This window comes from Strongylocentrotus purpuratus, unplaced genomic scaffold (genome assembly GCF_000002235.5).
Source record: "Strongylocentrotus purpuratus isolate Spur 01 unplaced genomic scaffold, Spur_5.0 spur5_scaffold_2, whole genome shotgun sequence".
Classification (NCBI taxonomy): Eukaryota; Metazoa; Echinodermata; class Echinoidea; order Camarodonta; family Strongylocentrotidae; genus Strongylocentrotus; species Strongylocentrotus purpuratus.
The window spans coordinates 23,477,967-23,501,592 of NW_022145605.1; the positions used below are offsets into that span (position 1 = coordinate 23,477,967).

Genomic DNA, 23,626 nt, shown 5'->3' on the forward strand with positions numbered 1-23,626 from the left:
TTATGTAAATTATATTTTGTGTGTATTCATTTGTCTATTCTTATGAGTAGCCTATATACATGTATTGATTATTCTGATTGTATGTTTTTATCTTGGCCTGGACCCCTTTGAAAAACAGCTTATAGCTGACAAGGGAAATCCATCCCATGAGTGGAGAATAAATAAATAAAATTAGTCATTAGTTTAATCAGTTATATCGTTTTGAATCGTTAGGGTATACCTCTTTTTATGATATCCTGTTAAAGTACCAGTTAGGGTTATATATAGATTTCCTGCTAATACAACATGTATATATATATTTTACCAAAACATGACAACTAGTTTTGAATATTGATGTATATCAAAATTATTAAACCATGTAACATCATCAGGTAACCTAGTTCTACCTACTGGTGCTATAGGTTATTCATATTTCATTTTTTTTAATAATTTTTTATAACCGTTCTCTGTCACTCTTCAGTGTGTTTTTTTAATCAAACATACCCATATCTTCCTTCGTTCCATATGGAAAATGATGAATTTCTGTTTGTGCGTTGAGTAGTTAAGTAAATATTATGATTTTGATGAGACGTTACGAAGAGAAGGACCCGTTACTTCGGTATTATATGTTGCATTCCATCATGTCTGACTATAAGCTTGGCAAACTTGACCGACATTGATAAAAGTGGACGAATTATGAAAATAAATCAGATTTGTCATGCTCATATTCGCCCTATAATAATAATAATGAAAATTTATAATGCGCCATGTCTGTCGAAATTGACACTCCTGGCGCAGTTGTGAGAACATTGTATAATTGTGAGCATACGTCTATCAAGTAATTTAAGAAAGAAAGCAAAGAAAACATTAGTTTAAGTTTAACAAACTTCAGGGCTTAATTTTGCGACGATAGAATTACAACATCAATTTTAACATACAAAGCAAGGTTACCCGCGCTAAAATATTGATTGATTGATTGATTGATTGATTGATTGATCGATCGATTTGATTTATTTACCTACAGCAACAGCAATACATTTTATACAATAATTTACATATACAAGAAGAGAAACTATTGGTTGGTAAAAGGGGCCAGATAATAGCACATGTCCTAGTCTAGTCTAACCCCTTAAACAGCTAAACAAAGTATTTTGGTACAAATCAGTTAAGAGAACGTAACAAAACAAAATATAATGAATTTACTTTTACAATCGATACTTTAAAAAAAACACGAATCAGTACTCGACAATGTCTTACAATATACAAACTAATAATGTAAATTACAGGTTAGAATTGAAAAGTATTGGAGATATTGTTGTTAATATCCAATACAAAGTATATTACACTAATAAAAAGTTAAATAAGGGTAGTACAGAGTAAGAAATAATCAAACAAACTAATATGTTGAAGTAGAAATGTTTTTAAATGATATTTGAAATGTGGGTGGGGTTCTCATTTCAGTGTTAAGGAAAGAGTGTGTTCCACAATTCGAGTCCAGAACTACACATACACATACGTAAATATCTACAATGAAATACGACATTCTTCTGTTTGACGTACCACTGCGAATATTTACATTATGACGCATTATAACGGCCATTTATGATTACAGACTTATGCGAAAAAGAAGGTATTATACATATACGCGTATGTGCTCGTTTGAGCTCGTTTGGGGCGTGCATTGATGCAGGTTCATTCCATAACATTCTCTGTATCACAATGGCGCCGGTTGGGTGTGTGCGATTTGCTTCATGGTTAACATTTCTTCTTGCAGTCTTGCAGTTGAATAGCTGCTACGGTCGTAAGCGATTTTCAACAGCTTTCATATCTCATGAATTTGTACAGTTTCATTTGAATATTTTGTATTTGCTATAGTAATCATATATTACTTGACCTTACAACAATCCTTGTTTTCAATTTTGATTTTGAATATTTGCAGTATCTTGACCAGCCACATTTGATTATTCATAATTTCATATATCATTTCCGGCAGTTTATTTGAACTAGTAACAATTTTTACTACCAATTTTAATATTTAGTATATTTACAGTACTCTTGTCCAGCCACTTATGATTATTTGTATTCATATACATATTATTTCCGGCAGTACTATTCTATTGCTTGCTTTTTTTTAAAATATTTATCTTGATCCTGTTATTTCTTGTTTGTTTTTAAATATGTCTTTTGGTGTAACAATGTCATTTTATGTCACAAATTATATGATTATTTAATGTTTTTACATTGTTTCACACGGCCCCAATGGAAATCAATCTTGTTACTGTTTGGGCTTTTTTAACCGTGTATAAATAAAGATTTCAGTTCAATTCTAATAAAGGGACTCGGTAACATTTTTAAGATGAGAGATAGCAGTGCTAAGGTAGTGACTTCAATGCTAGATGTACATTTAAAGATAATCTGAAAATTTGAGTGAAAACGGACCATTATTCATGGTACAAATAGGGAAAAACTGATCTGATCGATTACTTAATTCTCCCAACTATATTATTACAATTTAATTACATTTTAGGTGAATGGAAATCGTCACAAAGCAATAAAATGGCTCTACATTCCATTCCAGACATTTAAGTGTTGACAGATTGTTTATAGCCTGTTTTATGTCCTTTTTTCATGGAAAAACGGTCGGGCAAATTCAAAAAAGGTTGGGAGAATTTACTGTTAATCACTGTTAGAGGGTGTCATACATCGACCTTTTCAAAGAAAACCATAGATATCTTCGAGGTTTGAGAATTTTTTCAGGATTTTTTGCATTTCAGAGGGTTAGTAGAGTAGAAGGAATATAGTAACATTATATACAAAAATTAAGCAATTTTTTCATCAACCTTCAACAATGTTACCAAGTCACTTTAACATGTGAAATGTTATTTGATTTGCAAATACAATTTATTTTGGCCGTCGTCTTAAGCCAGGAGGTATATTTCGAACGTAACATTTGTTTATGATGAAACGTCTGATTTAAAAACATGTTTAAGAGAATGAAATGTCTCTTTTATAATTTGTGGTACTTATTACGCAATCCATATAAAAACCTGTTAAGAAGAAAGAAACAAATCAATGAGTGCTATGACAATTCAAATCTTCAAAATAAATTACAAACACTATTTTATTTTTTCTATTTTATTTCTGAAACCGGTCATCGTGAAGAAAAGAACTCTCAATAAATTTTTATTTCGATTATTTGTATTATTATTTGTATATTGCCGTGACGGAGGAATATCAACATTAAATTATTTGCTCTATAATTATATATATATATATATATATTACCAAAACACCACAACGAATTCCAATATTAATGTATATCATAATAATTAAATCTTTTTACATCATCAGGTAACCTAGTTCTACCTACTGTTGGTACGTTGTACCTATACAACGAACATATCGGTTATTCATATTTTCGTTTTATTTTAAATTTATAATTCCATTCGTTATCATTCTACAGAGTCTCTTTTTTTTAATCAAACAGATCTCAAACAGATATTTAGAATTATCTGATATATTACAAAAAGAAGGATTCGTTACTCCGAAATTATACATTACATGTCATTCTGTCTGACTACAAACATGACGATCTTGATCGAAATTGACAGCAAATTGACAAATCCATAAAAATAATGCAACTTTTGGATGCTCATATTTACCCTATTCACTCCCTAAACATAAGTAAATATCGAAAATGAAATAAAAAAATTCTTCTGTTTGACGAACGACTGCGAAAGTTTACATTATGACGCATGACAACGGCCATATTTGATTGTATGGATTGATGGAAGAGTGCTCAAGAACTTTAAGCCTGTTCGAAAATTTCCCCGTCCTGCAATTAGACGGAGTGACAACGTACTTTAACCGAGGAGAACGTACTACAAACGAACTGATTACCGTACTATGAACGGAATTGCCGTACTTCGATCCTACTTCAAACGTGTTACAACGTGCTGTGGTCGACTATCAATTAGGCCTACTAGCAGCATAAGCCCCCCCCCCCCCCCTTCACACCAAACTAGTACTCACTACGCTCTGGAACCGTCCTAGAAAATCGTAAAAACAGGTTATAGCATGGGTAGAATGTGTAAATAATGTCTACGATCCGGTCCTAGATTGCAGGACGGGGAAATTTTGAACAGGCTCCAAGTTCTAGAGCACCCTTCCCGTCCAAGCCAGTCCGAGCGCGTCCATGAAGTTATTAAACAGATCGTAAATAGTTGCTACTTCGTTCACTCCGTTCCCACACAGTTTGAGCCAGTTTGGCAACATTTTAAAGAACGTAGTGAGAACTAGTTTGGTGTCGTGGGGGCTTCACTTGAATGTCTTGATCTGCAGAGCTTGATCGTATTGGGAACGAGGTAGAACTAGTTAATAACGAGTTTAAACTGACAACGGACTGGCTTGGACTGCCTGGAAGTGGCAAATTTACCCGATCTGAACTTGATATGAAATGACTGTGGACGGGGCACGGACGAGATGGACGTTTTGAGGACTGTTTATGAACGAACTAGGATCGTATTATAGACATGATTAACGCATTTTACCCCGACGAGATGGACGTTTTGAGGACTGTTTATGAACGAACTAGGATCGTATTATAGACATGATTAACGCATTTTACCCCGACCACAACCGATTTTACGATTTTCCAGGACGGTTACAGAATGTAGTGTGAACTAAGCTTTTCAATAGCTTTCATATCTCGTAAATTTATAAATTAACAATTCGTCTTTTTGACGTACCACTGCGAAAGTTTACATTTTGCTCTCAAAACAATAACTTGTACAGGTCCCTCATTTTGTAATAGCTTGGACGTAAAAATCACAAAGCTTACGTCTATGAAACAGGGAGGCACTCGTTTTCACACAACGCAGGCCTCAGTCATCCGCCTTGGTTGTATTCGAGCCCAACGTGGTTTGACAGGCAACTAAGCCAACTCGCCTCCTCGCTATTATCTATGCATACGTGCAAAACATAGCTTTTAACAAGCTATGCCAGATGTACCTCTCATTCAGTTATTTTCTATGTTATTTCCCTGCTCTTTATTTCATGTAGAGGCACCCTATAGTGTACGACTTGTGAATGGTACATCGCCCGGTGAAGGAAGAGTAGAGGTTTTGTACAAAGGCCAATGGAACACCATCTGTGATGATTTCTGGAATCTTGAAGAAGCACGGGTTGTATGTCGTCAGCTTGGCTATGGCACCGATTTTGTCGTAGCTAGGGGATCTGCCTACTATGGTGAAGGATCAGGACCGATTCGACAAGCCCAGTGCTCTGGTCTGGAGTCTAACTTGGGCTCCTGTTCTCTGACTTCAGGGGATTCCGAATGTAGCCATAGTGAGGATGCAGGAGTAAATTGTGGTAAGCTTATACTTCCTTTTCGCATGACGAGTAATTACTACACTCAGCAAAAAAATAACAATGGCACTCTATATTTTTCTAAATTTTTCAATTAAACCCTCAAAAAGATATAATTAGATTTGTAATTAGATTACAGGAAAAATTCATACTCAACCAGTATTAAGTTTTGGGTTTGTCCCATAGAATTAATGTTCGGATTACGAAATACGACTTTCTCATGTTCGCACATTTTAATGGGTGACGCATTATAAGCTACGGTCACAAAGGTTCGTACGAACGATGCGTTCGTACGAATCTCCCTGTTCGTAGGAATTCCAGAGTTCGTAGAGATTCGTAGATGGGGTATATTTTCTTACGTCGTTCTAACGGACTTCGTACGAACGCCGTTTAATTTGTTTCTCATTTTTCGTAAGAATGCCTTGGGTTCTTCTTACGTCAGACTTACGGCCATTAAACAAGTTGTTTGCTCTCGCAAGATGATCCTACGTGTAACTGACGGCATTCTCAAGGTTATTCGTAAAAAGATTTTACGATTTTTTAAATATTTTGTCAGTTTGCAAAAAAGCGCTGCATAAATAGAAAAACATGTGTAAGTACACCTAAAAAAACACCTTACGAACGCCAGGAGTAGTTCTTACGAAAGCTATACGAATCTCTGTTCGTAAGGCGTTCTTTAGGATGCCGTAAGAGCCCGCTGTGAACAACTTCAGGCATTATTAAGATCATTGTAAGAAATTTGAGGCTTCTAAATTTGTCGCTCGACCCTACAAAATGTACGAAGAACTTGCGTGGTTCTTACGATGAAATTACATCGTTCATACGGCCGCCATACGAAGAGAGGTTTTCGTTTAAAGAGGTTGAATAAAATCTTGGACAAGACCATCGACCAATCTGCGAACTTACGAACGGTCTGCGAATGGTCTACGAACGCTGGTTTCGTATGGCCTAGTAAGAAGATCTTACGAAATGGTCTGAAAATCGTTCGTACGGCATTCGTAGCAGCCCGTAACGTAAAGCTTTGGTCACAAATGACGTAACGAACTGCTACGAGCGCCGTACGAACGATTTTCAGACAATGGACATTCGGGAAGGCAATCGACAAACAGGGATATTCGCACGAAATAATCGTTCGTACGAACCTTTGTGACCGTAGCTTTATTGTGACCGTTGCTTTAGACTCGAACCCACCTTGGTTTGACAGGCAACTACTAACGGTCATAAAAGTTTGTACGAACGATGCTTTCGTACGAATCTTCCTGTTTTTCTACTATCTTCCCGAATTTCCATTGTCTGAAAATCGTTCGTACGGCGTTCGTAGCAGTTCGTAATGGCATTTGTGACCAAGGCCTTAGGTCTTGGTCACACATGCCATTACCTTGCGATGACGTTTGGCACCACCCAACTTGCTTCCTCGCTTAAGCCTCGGTCACAAATACCCTTACGGGCTGCTACGAACGCCGTACGAACGATTTTCAGACCATTTCGTAAGATCTTCTTAAGAACGCCGTACGAAACCAGCGTTCGTAGACCGTTCGTAAGATCGCAAATTGGTTTTTTTTAACATCGTACGAAACCCTCTCTTCGTAAGGCGGCCGTACGAATGCCGTAAATACACCGTAAGAACCACGCAAGATTTTCGTACGTTTCGTAGGGTCGAGGGACAATTCGAGAAGCTTAAAATTATTACAATGACCGTAAGAACGCGTCAAGTTGTTCATAGAGGGCTCTTACGGCGTTCGTAAGAACGCCTAACGAGCGGACATTCGTATGGCCTTCGTATGAACGACTCATGGCGTTCGTAAGGCGTTCGTAAGGTGCTCGTAAGGTGTACGTACACAATTTATGCAAATTTTGAGTTTTAGCGGTTATAAAGCCAAGCGCGCGAAGTTCAAATCTTCACTCTGTTCATAGTCAAAGGCGACGGAAGTGGGGGGGGGAGAGGCGGGGGCAGGGGGGGGGGCACTCGCCCCCAACCAATAAACGCCTTTTTGCCCCCCCCCCCCCAAACAAAACAAAAGCCCCACCCCCTCCTCCTCCCCTCCCCCCAAAAAAGAAAAGCAGTAAAGGAGTAAAAATGTTTTGTATTTTTAACCCAAAAGAACATAACAATAATAAAAACCTGACATAAATCACATATAAAATTCCATTCAAAGAAAAGGAAAGTTAAAAGGAATTTAAATTCTTAAACATTCCGCATGCCACCTATCTTTGTCAATGGGGGTTTTTATAATAGTGATACGAGCATATCGTCGAAATATTGTGAAAGGATGGGAAAGCATTTGTGTTTTTTGTTATAGGGGTGAGAAGACATGAGCCCCTGAACGCTGGCGTACTGAAAGGGGGTGGGGGTGGGGTGTTATTTCGTATTCGATACCAGTGATTTACAAATGTTACTGAAATGACATAATTTTCCGGTATTTTTTTCTCAATCATTTTGTAAGTCATACCTTTTTATGCGTTTGTTGGAAAATTAGAAATTCCCAAATTTACAGGCGGGCGAAAAATATGCTTATTTAAAGTCTTTATGTCAGGGCCTGCAGAACAGCTGGGCTCGGGGGCTCGAGCCCCCTCAGTTTTTGAAAACGTATGTTAAAGAGAAAAAGAAAGAAAGAGAGAAAAAATAAGTGACCTGTCAATGTCATAAATGAGGTATCAAAATATACTGATCTGACCGTAACTAAAATGCCTAATAAAAACCACAGAGCTTACAGGGGCTCCTCCTTCGGACCCCACTAGGGGCCCTAAAGCGGTTCCCTGGATGCTCATCTGACCATAATTAAATACCTAAAACCCCTGAGCTTCCGGGGTCTCTGCCCCCTGGACCCCACCAATGGCCCTAAGGTTGACCACTGGATGCTCATCTGACCGTAGTTAAATATCTAAAAAAAAAAAACCTCTGAGCTTCCAGGGGCTCTGCCCCCTGGACTCCCCTCCAATTAGTGACATGCCAGTGTCACAAATAAGCTTACCTAAAGCTTATCTAAATATGCTTATCTGACAGTAATGTAATGCCTTAAATCCCTGAGCTTCAGGGGGCTCAGCCCCTTGACTCCTTGCCGGGGCTCAAGCCCTGGACCCCACGCCAATATACGTGTAAGAGTGGTGGTGATGCAGAAATTTCTTCTGCCCCCCGCCTTCCAAACGTTTTTGCTCATTACGCCATTGCCCCTGGAAGGTGAGCCCCCTGGAATGTTACTCCGTAAGAAAGACGTAAGAATCTATGCCCTATCTACGAATCTCTACGAACTCTGACATTCGTAGGAACAGGGAGATTTGTACGAACATTTGTGACCGTAGCGTTATATCTATGCATGCGTGCAAAACATAGGTTTTTAACCAGCTATGACAGACCTACTTCAATCATTCAATTATTTGTTTTGATATTTCCCTGCTCTTTATTACATGTTGCAGAGGAAACCTATAGTGTACGACTTGTGGATGGTCAATCGCCCAGTGAAGGAAGAGTAGAGATTTTGTACAATGGCCAATGGAACACTATCTGTGATGATTACTGGAGTCTTGAAGAAGCACAGGTTGTTTGTCGTCAGCTCGGCTATGATACTGATAATGCAACACCAAAGAATTTAGCCTACTATGGTCAAGGTTCAGGACCGATTCTACTAGCCGAGTGCTCCGGTTTCGAGAATACCTTGAATTCCTGTGCTCTGTATAAATTGGATTACGTCTGTAGCCATAGTATGGATGCAGGAGTAAGATGTGGTAAGCTTTTACTTCCTTTTCGCATGACGAGCAGCTACACTCAGCAAAAAAAGAAAATTGATACTCTCTTATGTTCAAAATGTTTTTATTAAGTCCTCAATTAGATATAATAAGATATTTATATCGAATTAAAGTTAGACGACATCAATTAAGATCAGGTTTTACACTTCCACGTGACTGTGTAGAACAGGTGTCACATGCATATTCACCTGTTCTACACATTTTTACATAATAGCAGTGAAGGGATGTTCTTTTGTCCGTCATGTTCATAGTGTTACCTCCTGCATGCATGTTTATCGTTGAGTGCAATCTAAGATTTCTAAATGTAGTCAACATGGGCAGTTGATTACGTTGACACGCATGATCAGTCGGCGTTCGTCGTGTTCTCGTCCACTCAATCTAAAAGTCCCTATTAATGAACATGTGCATCTGTAAGACATGACAATAGAACCAAAGAATAAAAAACATTGAGAAGGATGAGTTCCTGATGTTATCCGTTGTCTCAGGACTGCATGACTTTGACTATCACGGTCAAAATGCTTCTCCTTTCCACCCAAGATTATGGACAAGCCATAGGAACCCTCCAATGCTCATCAACATTGTAACTGCCAATTGGCCAATTTGGGGCAATTTTTTTTCAGAGACCTATCAATTGTTAAATGGCAATATGATTCAAATTGCGTATCATCTTTATGAGGATTAATTTGTGATTATTTTGAAATATTTAAGATAAGTTTAAATTGAAATATTAACTTCAAAATCTTAACTATGTGTCGTGTCCAACTTTCTTCTCTTTTTTGCTGACTGTCTTTCAGCAAAAAGATAGGGCCTATGATTATAACTATTTTACATATGTGTACAATAAAACTATAGATAATTTGAAGTGATCGGTGCCATCTTTCTTATCACTCTAAAGGGGAAAAACAAATATTGATCTTTAAAGTGGCACGGGAATATTTTTATTTGGGGGAGACATGAGTAACTGGTCCGCAATTATTTCCGATAAAAAAAACTCAATGGCACTTTCAATACCCTATGGTATGTCCCATAGAATTGATGCTCAGATTACGTAATACCTCATTCCCATGATCGCACGTTTTAATATTTATAAATAACTTTTGAAAAACTATATTAATATTTGAACAAACAAGATTTTATTGTACATGTTTAATTTAATTCAATTCATTTTATTTGCACATTTGATAAAAATCCCAATAACAAGCTCAAACAATACAAAATCAATTCAAACAAATAACACAACAAAAGAGGGGGTGTAGCAGCATGACGAGACTACGTGCCTTTCCCATGGCCTGACTCGGGGCCAATCGACGCGACCGCAGTATTCACGTGCGTGCAACTTACGCGAAACCGAAGCGTGAGGAGAACTTCGGTCTGTTTCGCGAACGCTAGCGCGCACTGACCGTTAATCAAATCCATTCGTTTACGTGTAGTTGTACAAAAGAAGTCGTAGATGGCGCTAAAACGTATTGGCCATGCTAGACCCCTATGATATATCATTCAAAACAATCCCTAATAAATTAGTGGAATGTACCAAAGGAATGTGGAAATGGTCAATGATTACAATCATTTAAGTTATTTGTATTCTTGCGTTGAAAAAGCATGCAACATGTTTTGGAAAGATTAATTTTCAATTTGTTAGATGCAAACCAACCAGGAAACTTTTTGAGCTCAGTGTTCAGAATGTTACACGGATAATCCATATAGTCTTCTGATAAAAATAAATTAGTATCATCGGCGTAAATGATTGCATGGAAAATTTGCTCACAATCTGAAAATCATTTATGTATAGAATTAAAAGAAGTAGTGGCCCTAACACATACCCTTGTGGAACACCGATGTTTACATTCCTGGTAACGGAGGAGTTGTTATTAATTGAAACTTATTGCATTCTGTCATGTAAATAATTCTCAAACAAATCTTGTGGTGCGATGAATGCATTATGATACTAACTAACTAAACGTTTGATTATAGTAAATGCGTTACTCACTTTACCTGGTAAGTTTTAAATGGGTGGTTGTGAATGATAGATTCTACAAACAATTGCTCGGTCTTCATATTGATTGTAAATTATCATTGAATATCTACTCCGATTTCTTATGTATATTATCATCAAGAAAATGTAGGTGTTTTCAAAATACTTACACATTATTTCCACTCTTATTCTTTATGAACCTTATATTCCACTTTATTGCTATACCGTACTTGACGTATGGATCATTAGCGTGGGGAAATTGTTCGAAAAGAATATTGTAGTGGTACGCTGATTTGGGCAACACATTGACCTAAAGGAGGCGCTAGAGCAATGGAAGATTCGAGTTGGGTTGATCAATTTTAAGGATATTAGTTTGACTTGGTATACATCTAAAAGTTGAATAGCATTAATTATGTTTCCAATAGTGTGCCGGGAACGGGTAAACAACACCTGGTCTTGAATTCGTGCATTACATTACAGTGTTCATTTCGATAAGCACGTTGCAAATGAAGTACTGCATTAAGATGTACAGGTGTTTATTTCCAATAAATATGTTAGACAATAATTTTTCCGGGGACCTTATTTTATTTCATTCCGTTACCATGTTTAGGATATGCTGCTAGTTTTACTCGTCGATAGGGCCGCCAAGCCTCTGAGAGAAGCAGCTTCTTTAAGATGTTCTTAAATAAATAATCCTCTTATGTAACTACTGGAGCTTCGGCTGACTTTTATAATTATTAAAGTAGACTTCAGCTGTATATCCGAGCTTCTTTCGTTTTCATTTAAATTCTGAACTTTTCGTCACCGACGCATTACGGGTCCATTACAGTATTGAATCCATTTTGAAGATACCATCAAATCCATGAGCACATTAAGCCTGAGCACATTTTCATGCACACATGCATTCTATATTCCATACAAACTTTAGAAAATAACAGACTTCTTTTTACATTGGACTATTCATATATCAACTAAATAAAGGCGATCGGCAACTCTTTTTAAAATTCCTATACATGTAATAAGTAGGGATATTCATCTCTCCCGTACTAAAACCGATACAGGTCCCTCATTTTTTTTTTAAATAGATTGGACATTTAAAAAAATAACACAGCCTACGTCTATGAAACGTGAGAGGGGCACGTTAAACACACAAGGCAGGCTTCAGTAATTCGCCTTGGTTAGATTAGAACCCACCTTGGTATGACAGGCAACTCTAACCCAACTCGCCTCCTCGATTTTATCCAGGCATGCGTGCAAAAAATAGCTTATCAACCAGCTATGACATACGTACCTCTCATTCAAATATTTTCTATGATATTTACCTGCTCTTTATTTCATCTTGCAGAGTTAGGAATCTCTAATGTAAGACTTGTGAATGGTCCATCGCCCAGTGAAGGAAGGGTAGAGATTTGGTACAATGGTCAATGGAACACTATCTGTAATGATCTCATTGGTCTTGAAGAAGCACAGGTTGTTTGTCGTCAGCTCGGCTATGACACTGATAATGTAACACCAAGGGGTTCGGCCTACTATGGGCAAGGATCAGGACCAATTCAAGCAGCCCAATGTTATGGTTGGGAGGATACCTTGGAATCCTGTACTCTGACCTCAGGGGATTCCTTATGTCGCCATTATGAGGATGCAGGAGTAAGATGCGGTAAGTTTATACTTTCCTTTCGCAAGACAAGCAGCTACACTCAGCAAAAAAAGAAAATGGATACTCTGTACTGTTCAAAATGTTTGATTAAGTCCTTAATTATTAATATCGAATTAAATAAAAATCGGTACTTAAACGACATCAATTAAGATCAAGTTCTGAATTTTAACGCTTAGATGGGCACAATCATTTGAGTTTAAAGGTCTGATTACGAAAATTGCAAAACTAGAGTGAGTAGCCTGTAAAATAGTAATGAACATGTGCATCTGTAAGACATTATGTTTAACAATAAAAACAAAGAATGACAAACATTGAGAGGGATGAGCTCTGGATCTTATCAGTAGTCTCGGGACTCCATGATATTGACTAGCACGGTCAAGATGCTTCTCCTTTCCACCTAAAATCGTGGACGAGCCTAGGATACATTCAATGCTCATCTACATTTTAATGGCCAGATGCCTAAACTTTGCAATTTTCTGTCAGAGACTCGTTTATTGTTAAACGACAATGCTCACTCGTGGATATATAGTATGATTCAAATTGCATATGATTGTTATGAGGATTAGTTTTTGTTTATTTTTATGAAATGAAAGATTAATATAAATTAAATATTTACATGAAAATCTCAACTATAAATCGTTTCCACGGTTTTTTCTTCTATTTGCTGAGGATATTCCAGCGAAAGATAGGGTCTATGATTACATCTATTTTACACACACGAACAATCAAAACTATGGATAATTTGAAGTGATCGATGTCGCAACTTCCTTATCACTCTAAAAAGGGAAAAAATAAAATTGATCTCAGAAGTGGCATGGGAACTGGCATTGGTTAATCGGGGGAGGCATGGGTAACACTGTCGCGATTATTTCTGAAAAAAACTACACATTGGCACTTCCAATACCCTAGGGTATGTCCCATAGAATTGATGCTCGGAGTACGTAATACGTCATTCTCATGATCACACATTTGAAGTTGCCCAAGGTAAGTTTACCTAAAGCCCCTTTCACACCGGATCTGCGTAGAGTTGCGTAGTGTTGCGTACCGACTACGCCGAAGTTAGGCTGCGTACTCGTGAATAAATTGATGCTTCGGCGTAGTCCCTGCGTAGGTTTGCGTACGATGGCGTATAGTTACGTACCCTGTGTGTAGGTACCGCGTACCTACGGCGTAGGCATACGCTTGCGTAGTCCTGGCGTAGGGTTGCTTACGGTTGCGTACGGTTGCTTACTGTGTGTGAAAATGCCATGTAAAAATGCAAATTAAATTTAGACGAAATATTTAGAACTAATCAATGATCATGAGTTCTTCTTTTCCTTAAGCCCCTTTCACACCGGATCTGCGTAGAGTTGCGTAGTGTTGCGTACCGACTACGCCGAAATTAAGCTGCGTACTCATGAATAAATTGATGCTTCGGCGTAGTCCCTGCGTAGGTTATGCGTAGGCTTGCGTACGATCGGCGTATAGTTACGTACCCTGTACGTAGGCACCGCGTACCTTCGGCGTAGGCAATTGGCGTAGGGTTACGTACGGTTGCGTAGGCCTGGCGTAGGGTTGCTTACGGTTGCGTAGGCCTGGCGTAGGGTTGCTTACTGTTGCGTACGGTTGCTTACTGTGGGAGAAAATGCCATGTAAAAATGCAATAGACGCTCGTAGGAGCCGCCAGTATAGCCATTGGCGCTTTATAAACATATATAATAATTTTTTTTTTTTTAAAGACAGTTCAAAATATTGTATAAATGAACTGTGCAGTGTACAAAGAATTGTACATGTTATTACATGTGAAGATAACTTGATCTTAGTATAATCATAACATTCTGACAAACTGTGACATCCAAGGGGCAGTGGGTCTCTTTTGCATGCGTGTAATAGGGCTGAAACGCCAATTTGCGTAAAATAGTGAGTGCATAAAATAACATTTATAAACCTGCCATAAGTTTTACTAGTAAAAAGTGGCATTTGGTACACGTTTTTGACCGTGACATTTTCAGTTTTTTTTAGTAGGTATTAGCAACTGCTGAGGTTATTTTGCAGTAATGTTAATTTGTTCAAGATTTTATTTTCCAAAAAATGCAGACATTTTTGTTGATGTACTACATTATTGTACTATGTATCATTGAAAAGGGTAATATATGAACTTTCTTTTGATAAACATTGCAAGGTCACGTGATGTGATTTGATAACTCAAAACGCCAACAAAAGAGAGCGCTTAATTTGATTTGTGAATAAATGTGGACAGAAGTCTGATATTTGTTGACCATATCTCTTTTTTTCACTCATTTGTAATATATCATTCCATAACAGTTTCGTGAAAGTTTGAAGACGATATCTGTTGTCCTTGGTCCGTAGCGTATTTGTGTGTGACAATGTAATGATATAAATGTTAGTCATTTATCAAATTTAAAGAAATACTTCTGACATACACACTCACTCAGTCTCTTTAACAGAGTGAGAAAAAAATATTTCTTGGCTCATTTCAATTAAACAAAATTATATTACAAACATACAAACAGGACCACAAACGTACACACAAGCAAACAAACCGACACAAATACATACAGATTTCCACAAAACATAATAAAATTTTCGCATGAGGCATCAGCTTATGAATCTTATCTATGTTTATTATATCAACAGCCTGAGATGTCAATTATCACAAATTTAATAAACCATAACAAAACAAAACATGTCAGTCTGAAATACCTTGTAGTGGTACAAACAGAAGAACAAGCAAGAATGATCAATGGTCAATATCTGCCAAGTTTACATCCAGGTCCCCAAACAAATCTTTATACCATACGTTTTTAATGCTTCGTCGGATTGGCGTAGGGTAGCGTATTGTTGCATAGGCTTGGCGTACATTTGCGCAGGCTTGGCGTACAGTTGCGTAGGCTTGGCGTACAGTTGCGTAGGCTTGGCGTACAGTTGCGTACTAAAGTCTACGCCGAAGGTACGCGAAAAAAATTAAACATGTTTAATTTTTTGCGTTCATCTCGCGTACCCATTCGCGTCCCTCCGCGTACAGTTGCGTAGGGTTGCGTACGATCGGCGTAGTCGCTACGCAACTCTACGCAACTCTACGCAAGGCCCGGTGTGAAAGCCCCTTTATGAATTGAAGGTATTCTAGCAACTTTCATGTTTCTTGGAAGTGGTCGCTTGTTCTGTCTTGATATCTTGCATTACCTGTTATAACTGGTGAAAAGCATCTATCCACATTTGTGAACAAGAAGGAATATAATTTCAAATAAAAAATACGTTGGACAGATTTTCGTTTAGTATAGTTCACAATGAGGCTGTTCACACCGCAATGAGATAGCGCGGTCTATCGTAGTACCCCCTTTTTCTAGCGCGCGCTAGACCGCGCTATCTCTCATAGACCACCCCCCAAGAGGTGCTCCAGTGGCACGTCGTTTTGGCTCGCCGTGGCTCGCTGTTGGGCGGACCGAAACGACGGTGTACCTTCCAAACCGCAGAGATAGCGCGGTCTAGCGCGCACTATCTCTGCCGATGTGAACAGCCTCAATGATTCGCTTATTGGAGGAAAGGTTGCACGTCCAACCAAAATTATATGAAACAATCCGTGCTCTTGTTTAATTTATCATTAATAATAATAATAATAATAATAATAATAATAATCTAATAGTCCACTCCAAATTTTATTAAACCGAAACGGAAATTCTTTTTGCCCAATTGATCGTGAGCCCGGCAGCCACTAAGCAGCGCCAGATCGACGTTGGTCTATCCCTTATTGTTGAACGCCAAACAAGGTAGCAACAACTCCCATCTTTTAACGTCTTTTGGTATGACGCGGACCTATTTTAATATTCCAGGAAAGTAAAAGGTTTTGAGGAAGTTATTGATTGTTCTAACCTTGTTGGGGGAACTTTTCATTTGTTTAAAAAAATCTTTAAATGTACCTCCTCGTTTTACCAATGATATCTCACCAGTATTCGCATTGTTTTATTCTCATATGCATACATCTATGTAGTTTTGTATGGTTGTAGCAGTGTGAAAATAGAAGCTTCGTGCATTAAAAATGTAGAAGAATTAATATCTGCTTGGATATGAAGAATAAATTATAGCTTTTTAATCAGCTATGAGTCGGACGCACATCTGATGGACCTATCTTCTCTGATATTTCCCTTTTTTCACTTATTACTGAAGGAAGCGACATTTTCACAACCAGTGATCCATTTCCATGGCAACCGGCAACCACAGGCGGTGGAATCTATAACGTACGGCTCATGGACGGTCCATCGCCCAGAGAAGGAAGAGTAGAGATTTGGTACAATGGCCAATGGAACACTATTTGTGATGATTACTGGTATCTTCCAGAATCACAGGTTGTATGTCGTCAGCTTGGCTATGGCACCGATAATGTCGTAGCAAGGAGATTTGCCTACTATGGTGCAGGATCAGGACCGATTCGACAAGCCCAATGTGATGGTTGGGAGTCTAACTTGGGCTTCTGTTCTCTGACTTCAGGGGATTCCGAATGTAGCCATCGTGAGGATGCAGGAGTTAGTTGCGGTAAGCTTATACTTCCATTTCGCATGGCGACGGCTACTCTCAGAAAATAAGAAAATAGACACTCTGTATCGTTCAAACTGTTCATATAAGCCCTTAATAAGATATAATAAGACATTTATAGCAAATTAAACAAACAATAAAACAACATCGCGCTTGGACGGGCAGAATCGTTTTACAGTACGAAGATCTGATTAAAGGGATACGGTAACTTTGTCTCAGATTCTGAAACAAAATTCTGGATTTAGCTCATGATGCAATGATAATTATAAACCTTTAGTTCAGTCAGGGACCCCATGAGACTTTAACAAGCCGATCGCCTGTCTGATTATCAAAATATTTATGATTGGAATTACAAATTATGAAAACCGTTCGCCTGACGGTTTTCATAACACTACAGTGTATTGGGGAAAACGAGTATGGTAAACCGGTCACTCAAAGATTTTTACTTTCTTGAGGCACTTCTTGATCATTTTGAAGCGCAATTTTGTTAGGGCTTCAATATTACACTATATCACAGACACTGGTAACACGTTGGGCCGTGTTTCTCATATTTAACATTGTTTAACGATCCCTTTAAGAAATTTTTAAAATTATAGTATTATTGATGAGCATGTGCACCTGTGAAGGCCCGGTCACACACAGACGACGCATGGGGGACGCACGGCCGCACAGTGGGCCAGGGAGGAACCAAAGTGCGCCAAAAGTAAGTTTGGGTGATTTTTTTTTCCAATTTTTTTCTTGCCCAGTTGAGAGGTAATACATAGAGGAATACCTCAGTGAAATATTTAATTCCGGTATGCACAATAATGGTATAAACTTACTACTTCAAACAGCAAAATCCTACGTATTCACAGTGTTAGTGCAAAAGTGACTTATTTTATAAATCTTTCAATTCAACATGAATTTTTTAAGTTATTGATATGAAATTGCTCTCACATATTCCTGATAATTCATTTTGTTGAATGAATGGGTTAAAATTTATATAAATACAATCTTCATGATATATTATAGGGTAATTCACTGAAAAATGGACTAATTATCCATGTTTTTTATAAATCCAGAAGAAATGTTTAGATCTCCGCGGTGTACCGCTTAAATTTTAATACCACCATTTCCTCTGATGTCTAAGCTTTAGGTTGATACCAAATTTGGTTGCCCGATCTTGCCCGTTGTTATGTTAGAGTCGATTTCCCTTGCCACATTGCCCCGAAAAATGTGGGTTTTGGGGGTCCGCGGCTGAATCATGAAGGATTCGTGGTCATAAATGACGGCGCGAGGGGGCGCGTGACACTTGTTCTGACATCGCGGACCAAAATAAACACATTTTTCGGGGCAATGTTGCAAGGAAAACGGATCTAACATATTAACGGGCAAAATCGGGCAGCCAAATCTGGTATCAACTTAAAGCTTAGACATCAGAAAAAATGTTGGTAATAAAATGTAAGCGAAAATCCCCGGAAATCCAAACATTTCCTCTGGATTTATAAAAAATAAATCCCCAAACATGAGTTTTGGCGCACTTTGGTTCCTCCCTGGCCCACTGTGGGCCGGCGCATTGAAACTTTGCAATTTTGGCCAGTGCGTTGTCGTTCGCTAGGCGTGCGTCATCATTCGTTACTCGTTCGTCGAGCGCGCTGGATCCACGCTATGCATTCGTCGTCATTCGCTGTGTGCGTCGTGATTTTTTGAGCATACTCAAAAGTGTGCGCGGAGCTCGACGCATGAATGTACACACCAAAGGCACGCCAGACATGCGCTGAGCGCGTTAGACCAGCGCCAGGCATACGCGGAGCACACGCCCTGTGAACGCACAGCGCGCTAGCTGCACGCTGTGCATTTTGTGTCAGCTCGCTAGCTTTTCCAAAATCATGACAAAAGTTAGGCACACAGCCTTTACCGATTTCCGTGCGTAGTCTAAGTGTGACCACTTCTGTTGAGAACGCGGTGCATGCGTGGACCATACGTCCAGCGCGCTAGCAACACAATGTGCATTCATGGAAGTTGTTATCATGTGCGCTCTGTGTACGGTCTGTATGCGCACTGTATGCGCCCTGTATGCGCTCAACAAGCTAGCAACACGCTATGCACTTGTTGTCAGCTCGCTGTAGCTTCGACAAAAGTTTGGCGCACGACAACAAACTGGCCAAAATTGCAAATTTCCAATGCACTGGCCGTGCGTTCCCCATGCGTCCCCTCTGTGTGACCGGGCCTTAAGACATTATTGTTTAACAATACAAACAAAGAATGAAAACATTGAGAGGAATGAGCTATGGATGTTATCAGTAGTCTCGGGACTCCATGATATTGACTAGCACGGTCAAGATGCTTCTCCTTTCCACCTAAAATCGACGAGCCTAGGATACCTCCAATGCTCATTTACATTTTAATGGCCAGATGGCTCATTTTTGCAATTTTGTCAGAGACTCGTTTATTGTTAATTGGCAATGCTCACTCGTGGATAAATAGTATGATTCAAACTGCATATCATCTTTATGAGGATTAGTTTTTTGTTTATTCTGATAATATGAAAGATTAATACAAATTAAATATTTACTTGAAAAATCTTAACTATAAATCGTTTCCACTCTTTTTTCTCCTTTTTGCTCAGTGTATTCCAGCAAAAGATAGGGTCTATGATAACATCTACTTTACACACACGAACATTCAACACTATGGATAATTTGAAGTCATCGATGTCAACTTCCTTATCAATATAAAAGGGAAAATACTAAAAATTGATCTCACAAGAGGCATGGGCACTGGCATTGGTTAATTGGGGGAGGCATGAGTAACACGACCGCAATTATTTATGCAGAAAACAACTTATTGGCACTTCCTATACCCTATGGTATGTTTCATAGAATTGATGATCGGATTATGCAATACGTCATTCTCATGATCACACATTTGAATAGGTGACGCATAAGGCTATTGAAGTTGCCCTAGTTTGGTTTTTCGAAAATAGTTCCTATCGTGTTCAATCTAAACTTAGTAAATGAAATTCAAAAACACCATCAAGGTAGGTGAGGGCGTCGTGGAAGGCGATCAACCGCCCCAGCCCACGAGATTAACAACGTCTCGCCGGCCTCCTGACAAAACTTGTAATAGTGTTCACTATACCGACAGCCCAGGAGACCTGACAACCCACTTTATCGACATTGTCGGTCTCGCGGCCTTTTTCTTATGTTGTTCTTTGTTATGTCTGTCTCATCGGCTGTTGAACAAATTAAATTTAGACAAAATGTTCAGAACTAATCAATGATCAATGTTCTTCTTTTCCTTTCGAACTGAAGATATTCTAGCAACTTTCATGTTACTTGGAAGTGGTTGTTTCTATGTATATATGTGTTTCCATTGTACTTAAGTTTTACCTGTTATAACAAGAATTAATAAATTTTCATATAAAAAATATGCTGGACAGATTTTTGTTTAATATAGTTCACAATGATTCCCTTATTGGAGAAAAATTGCACGTCTAACCACCTTGATATAAAACAATCTGTGCACTTGTTTAATTTATCATTTAGCAAACTATTTTAATATTCCAGATAAAATAAGAGGTTTGAGGAAGTTATTGATTGTTCGAACTTTGTTGGGGGGATTTTTCAATTTAAAAAAAAAAATCAAATGTACCTCCGCGTTTTACCAATTATATCACACCAGTATTCGCATTGTTTTATTCTTATACATCTATGTATTGGTGGATGGTTGTAGCGGTGTAAAAAAATAGAAGTTTCGTGCATTAAAATGTAGACGAATTAATATCTGCATGCAAATGAAGCATAAATTATAGCTTTTTAACCAGCTATGGCACACCCACATCTGAAGGAGCTATGTTCTTTGATATTTCCCTTTTTTCCACTTATTGCTGAAGGAAGCGACATTTTCACGGCATTTCCATGGCAACCGACAACCACAGGCGATGGAATCTATAACGTACGGCTCATGGACGGTCCATCGCCCAGAGAGGGAAGAGTAGAGATGTTTTACAATGGCCGGTGGAACACAATCTGTGATGATTACTGGAATCTTGAAGAAGCACAGGTTGTTTGTCGTCAGCTTGGCTATAGCACCGATAATGTCGTGGCAAGGAGTTCAGCCTACTATGGGCAAGGATCAGGACCAATTCAACGAGCCCAATGTGATGGTTGGGAGGATACCTTGCAATCCTGTACTCTGACCTCAGGGGATTCATTATGTCGCCATTATGAGGATGCAGGAGTAAGATGCGGTAAGTTTATACTTTCTTTTCGCATGACGAGCAGCTTCACTCAGCAAAAAAACGAAAATGGATACTCTCTGCTGTTCTAAATGTTTGAATAAGTCCTCAATTAGATATAATAAGATATTTATATCGAATTAAAGAAAAATTGGTACTTAAACGACATCAATTAAGATCAAGTTCTGAATTTTAACGCTTGGATGGGCACAATCGGGATCGGGACCGATTCAACAAGTCCAGTGCTCTGGTTGGGAGTATACCTTGAATCACTGTACTCTGTCTTCAGGGGATTCCATATGCAGCCATTATGAGGATGCAGGAGTAGAATGTGGTAAGCGCCCATTCAAAGTCAATTAAGATCTTACCGATGAGTTGTCTTGGTCTGCTGGATTATGTTCATGGACCATGAAGCACAAGGTATGGGGTTCAAATCCCTGTCACGGAAGTGATGTCCTTTGCCCTCACGTGCATAGACCAGCTTATGGTCGTTTTAATCTGTTGCCCTTTCCCGAATGCGCGCGCGTGTATGATATGCGTACTCCCCACGAATTCACCTTCCCCGGCTCTGTTTCCGTACGTGCATATTATGGTGTACTAGTAATATGTGAGCGCGCACGGATCATGTAGAGAACAGTCCAGGCAGTGGACTATCACGTGCAGGGAATGGGTAATCAGTTAGTAGAAATTCGCGGAATGCTCATGTCCCATATTATATTCATGATAGCAACCATGCGGGGCTATGATCAGGGATAACAAATTTCTGATGAAAAATATCATCATCAAATAATATTATTATAATTGTTATTACTATTATTATGATTATGATTATTATTGGCATTATCATCAGTATTACTATTATTATTATCATTATTATTATTATTATCATTACCATCATTATCATTATCGAGGTAAATTTAACCCAGAGTTCGAGGATTTTGTCATCAAATCCACTATGTTTGAATGATTATTATTTGTCTCCTCTATTTCCCTCTTGTAAATGTATAAATGACCATAAGATAATGTAAAATATTAACTACCTACCATACTTCATGATCTTCCCTCCAAACGATCACATTTTTTTCCATCAATTAGAACGAATTTATGTTGAGATAAACGCCTAAAGAGTCTCTCTCTCTCTCTCTTTCTTTTTTTGCTTGCTATTCATTCCATTCAGCAGCACCAACATATTCAACATCATCCCGGGTAATCGGTATGATGTCGTTCGTCGGAGTCTCGTTGTTTATTCTGACCCTCATTGCCATGGTTGCCGTTTTGTACACCTGCAGAAAACGGCAAAAGCCTACTCCAGTTACGGTAGAGCTTTAGCCAATGTCTACCGCTTCCGCTACGCCTCCACCTACAACAGAATCCTCTATGACTGCTCCCCTCCAGGTCAACCTGCCCGCATAAAGACCCCCCTCTTGATGAAAGATACTGGAACCGAAAATGCTTTAAAGCACGACTACTCTAAATACCAAGTGGCATTTGCCCTTACAGACATTTTTACTTTTTGTCTCTATTATTAGCTTATTTTGTATTGTATTCTATGCTATTTCTTTAAAAATGGATTTTAAGTTTCTCTGTTTTCATATTATTCTTATATTTTTTACTCCTTTCTTATCCCTCATTTTGCTTCAAAGGTACTTTGTCCCATTTGCAGGCCAAAAAATGAAAAGGTTAAATTCCAACGGCATTTGAAAGACAATCCTAATTTAGAACTTCCCTAAAAAAGGCGGTGCTTTAAAATGTCTTTAGGTGGGAAAATAGCGACTATTAGTTGTCGAATCGAATTAGGAGCTATAAAGCCAATAAGTAATAGTCTGATTTTTTAGACCATTGTACCGAATGGTCGTACGTTTTATGCTGCGCAAAGATTCAATCAGTTTAATTTTGGCCATTACAAGAAGTGGGTTATTGATATAGACAAATGCTCATGTACCCTTTACAGCTCATTTTATATATGTTAGTACCAAAGATGAAAATAGCCAGTCAGTCCCTCAATAGTGTCTGACAGTGAAGTCTAGCAAGTAAACGGGTTTCCTTGCATAATTTGAATATTAGGACACTGCTAACGTTTAAATTTTACAGATAGGACATACATGACATATTCATAATTCCTGTAAAGTTCTACAGAATTTGATGTTGGCTGCAAAAG

At 38.4% G+C, this 23,626-nt stretch overlaps 1 protein-coding gene across 1 annotated transcript; it reads left to right on the forward strand.

Moving 5' to 3' along the window:
- Window positions 1-1,649: 1,649 nt before the first annotated feature.
- Window positions 1,650-21,584, forward strand: LOC584272 (deleted in malignant brain tumors 1 protein). The gene is made up of 7 exons (XM_011671005.2): window positions 1,650-1,780; window positions 5,041-5,349; window positions 8,761-9,069; window positions 12,408-12,719; window positions 16,884-17,249; window positions 21,124-21,480; window positions 21,574-21,584. The coding sequence occupies exons 1-7, from the start codon at window positions 1,699-1,701 to the stop codon at window positions 21,582-21,584; spliced, it is 1,746 nt and encodes a 581-aa protein (XP_011669307.2). The 5' UTR covers window positions 1,650-1,698.
- The last annotated feature ends 2,042 nt before the right edge of the window (window positions 21,585-23,626 follow it).

Coding starts and splice junctions, on each gene's coding strand:
- LOC584272 (XM_011671005.2), top strand. CDS start 1,699: ATGGCGCCGGTTGGGTGTGTGCGATTTGCTTCATGGTTAACATTTCTT. Junction 5,350..8,760: donor GGATGCAGGAGTAAATTGTG/GTAAGCTTATAC, acceptor TACATGTTGCAG/AGGAAACCTATAGTGTACGA. Junction 9,070..12,407: donor GGATGCAGGAGTAAGATGTG/GTAAGCTTTTAC, acceptor TTCATCTTGCAG/AGTTAGGAATCTCTAATGTA.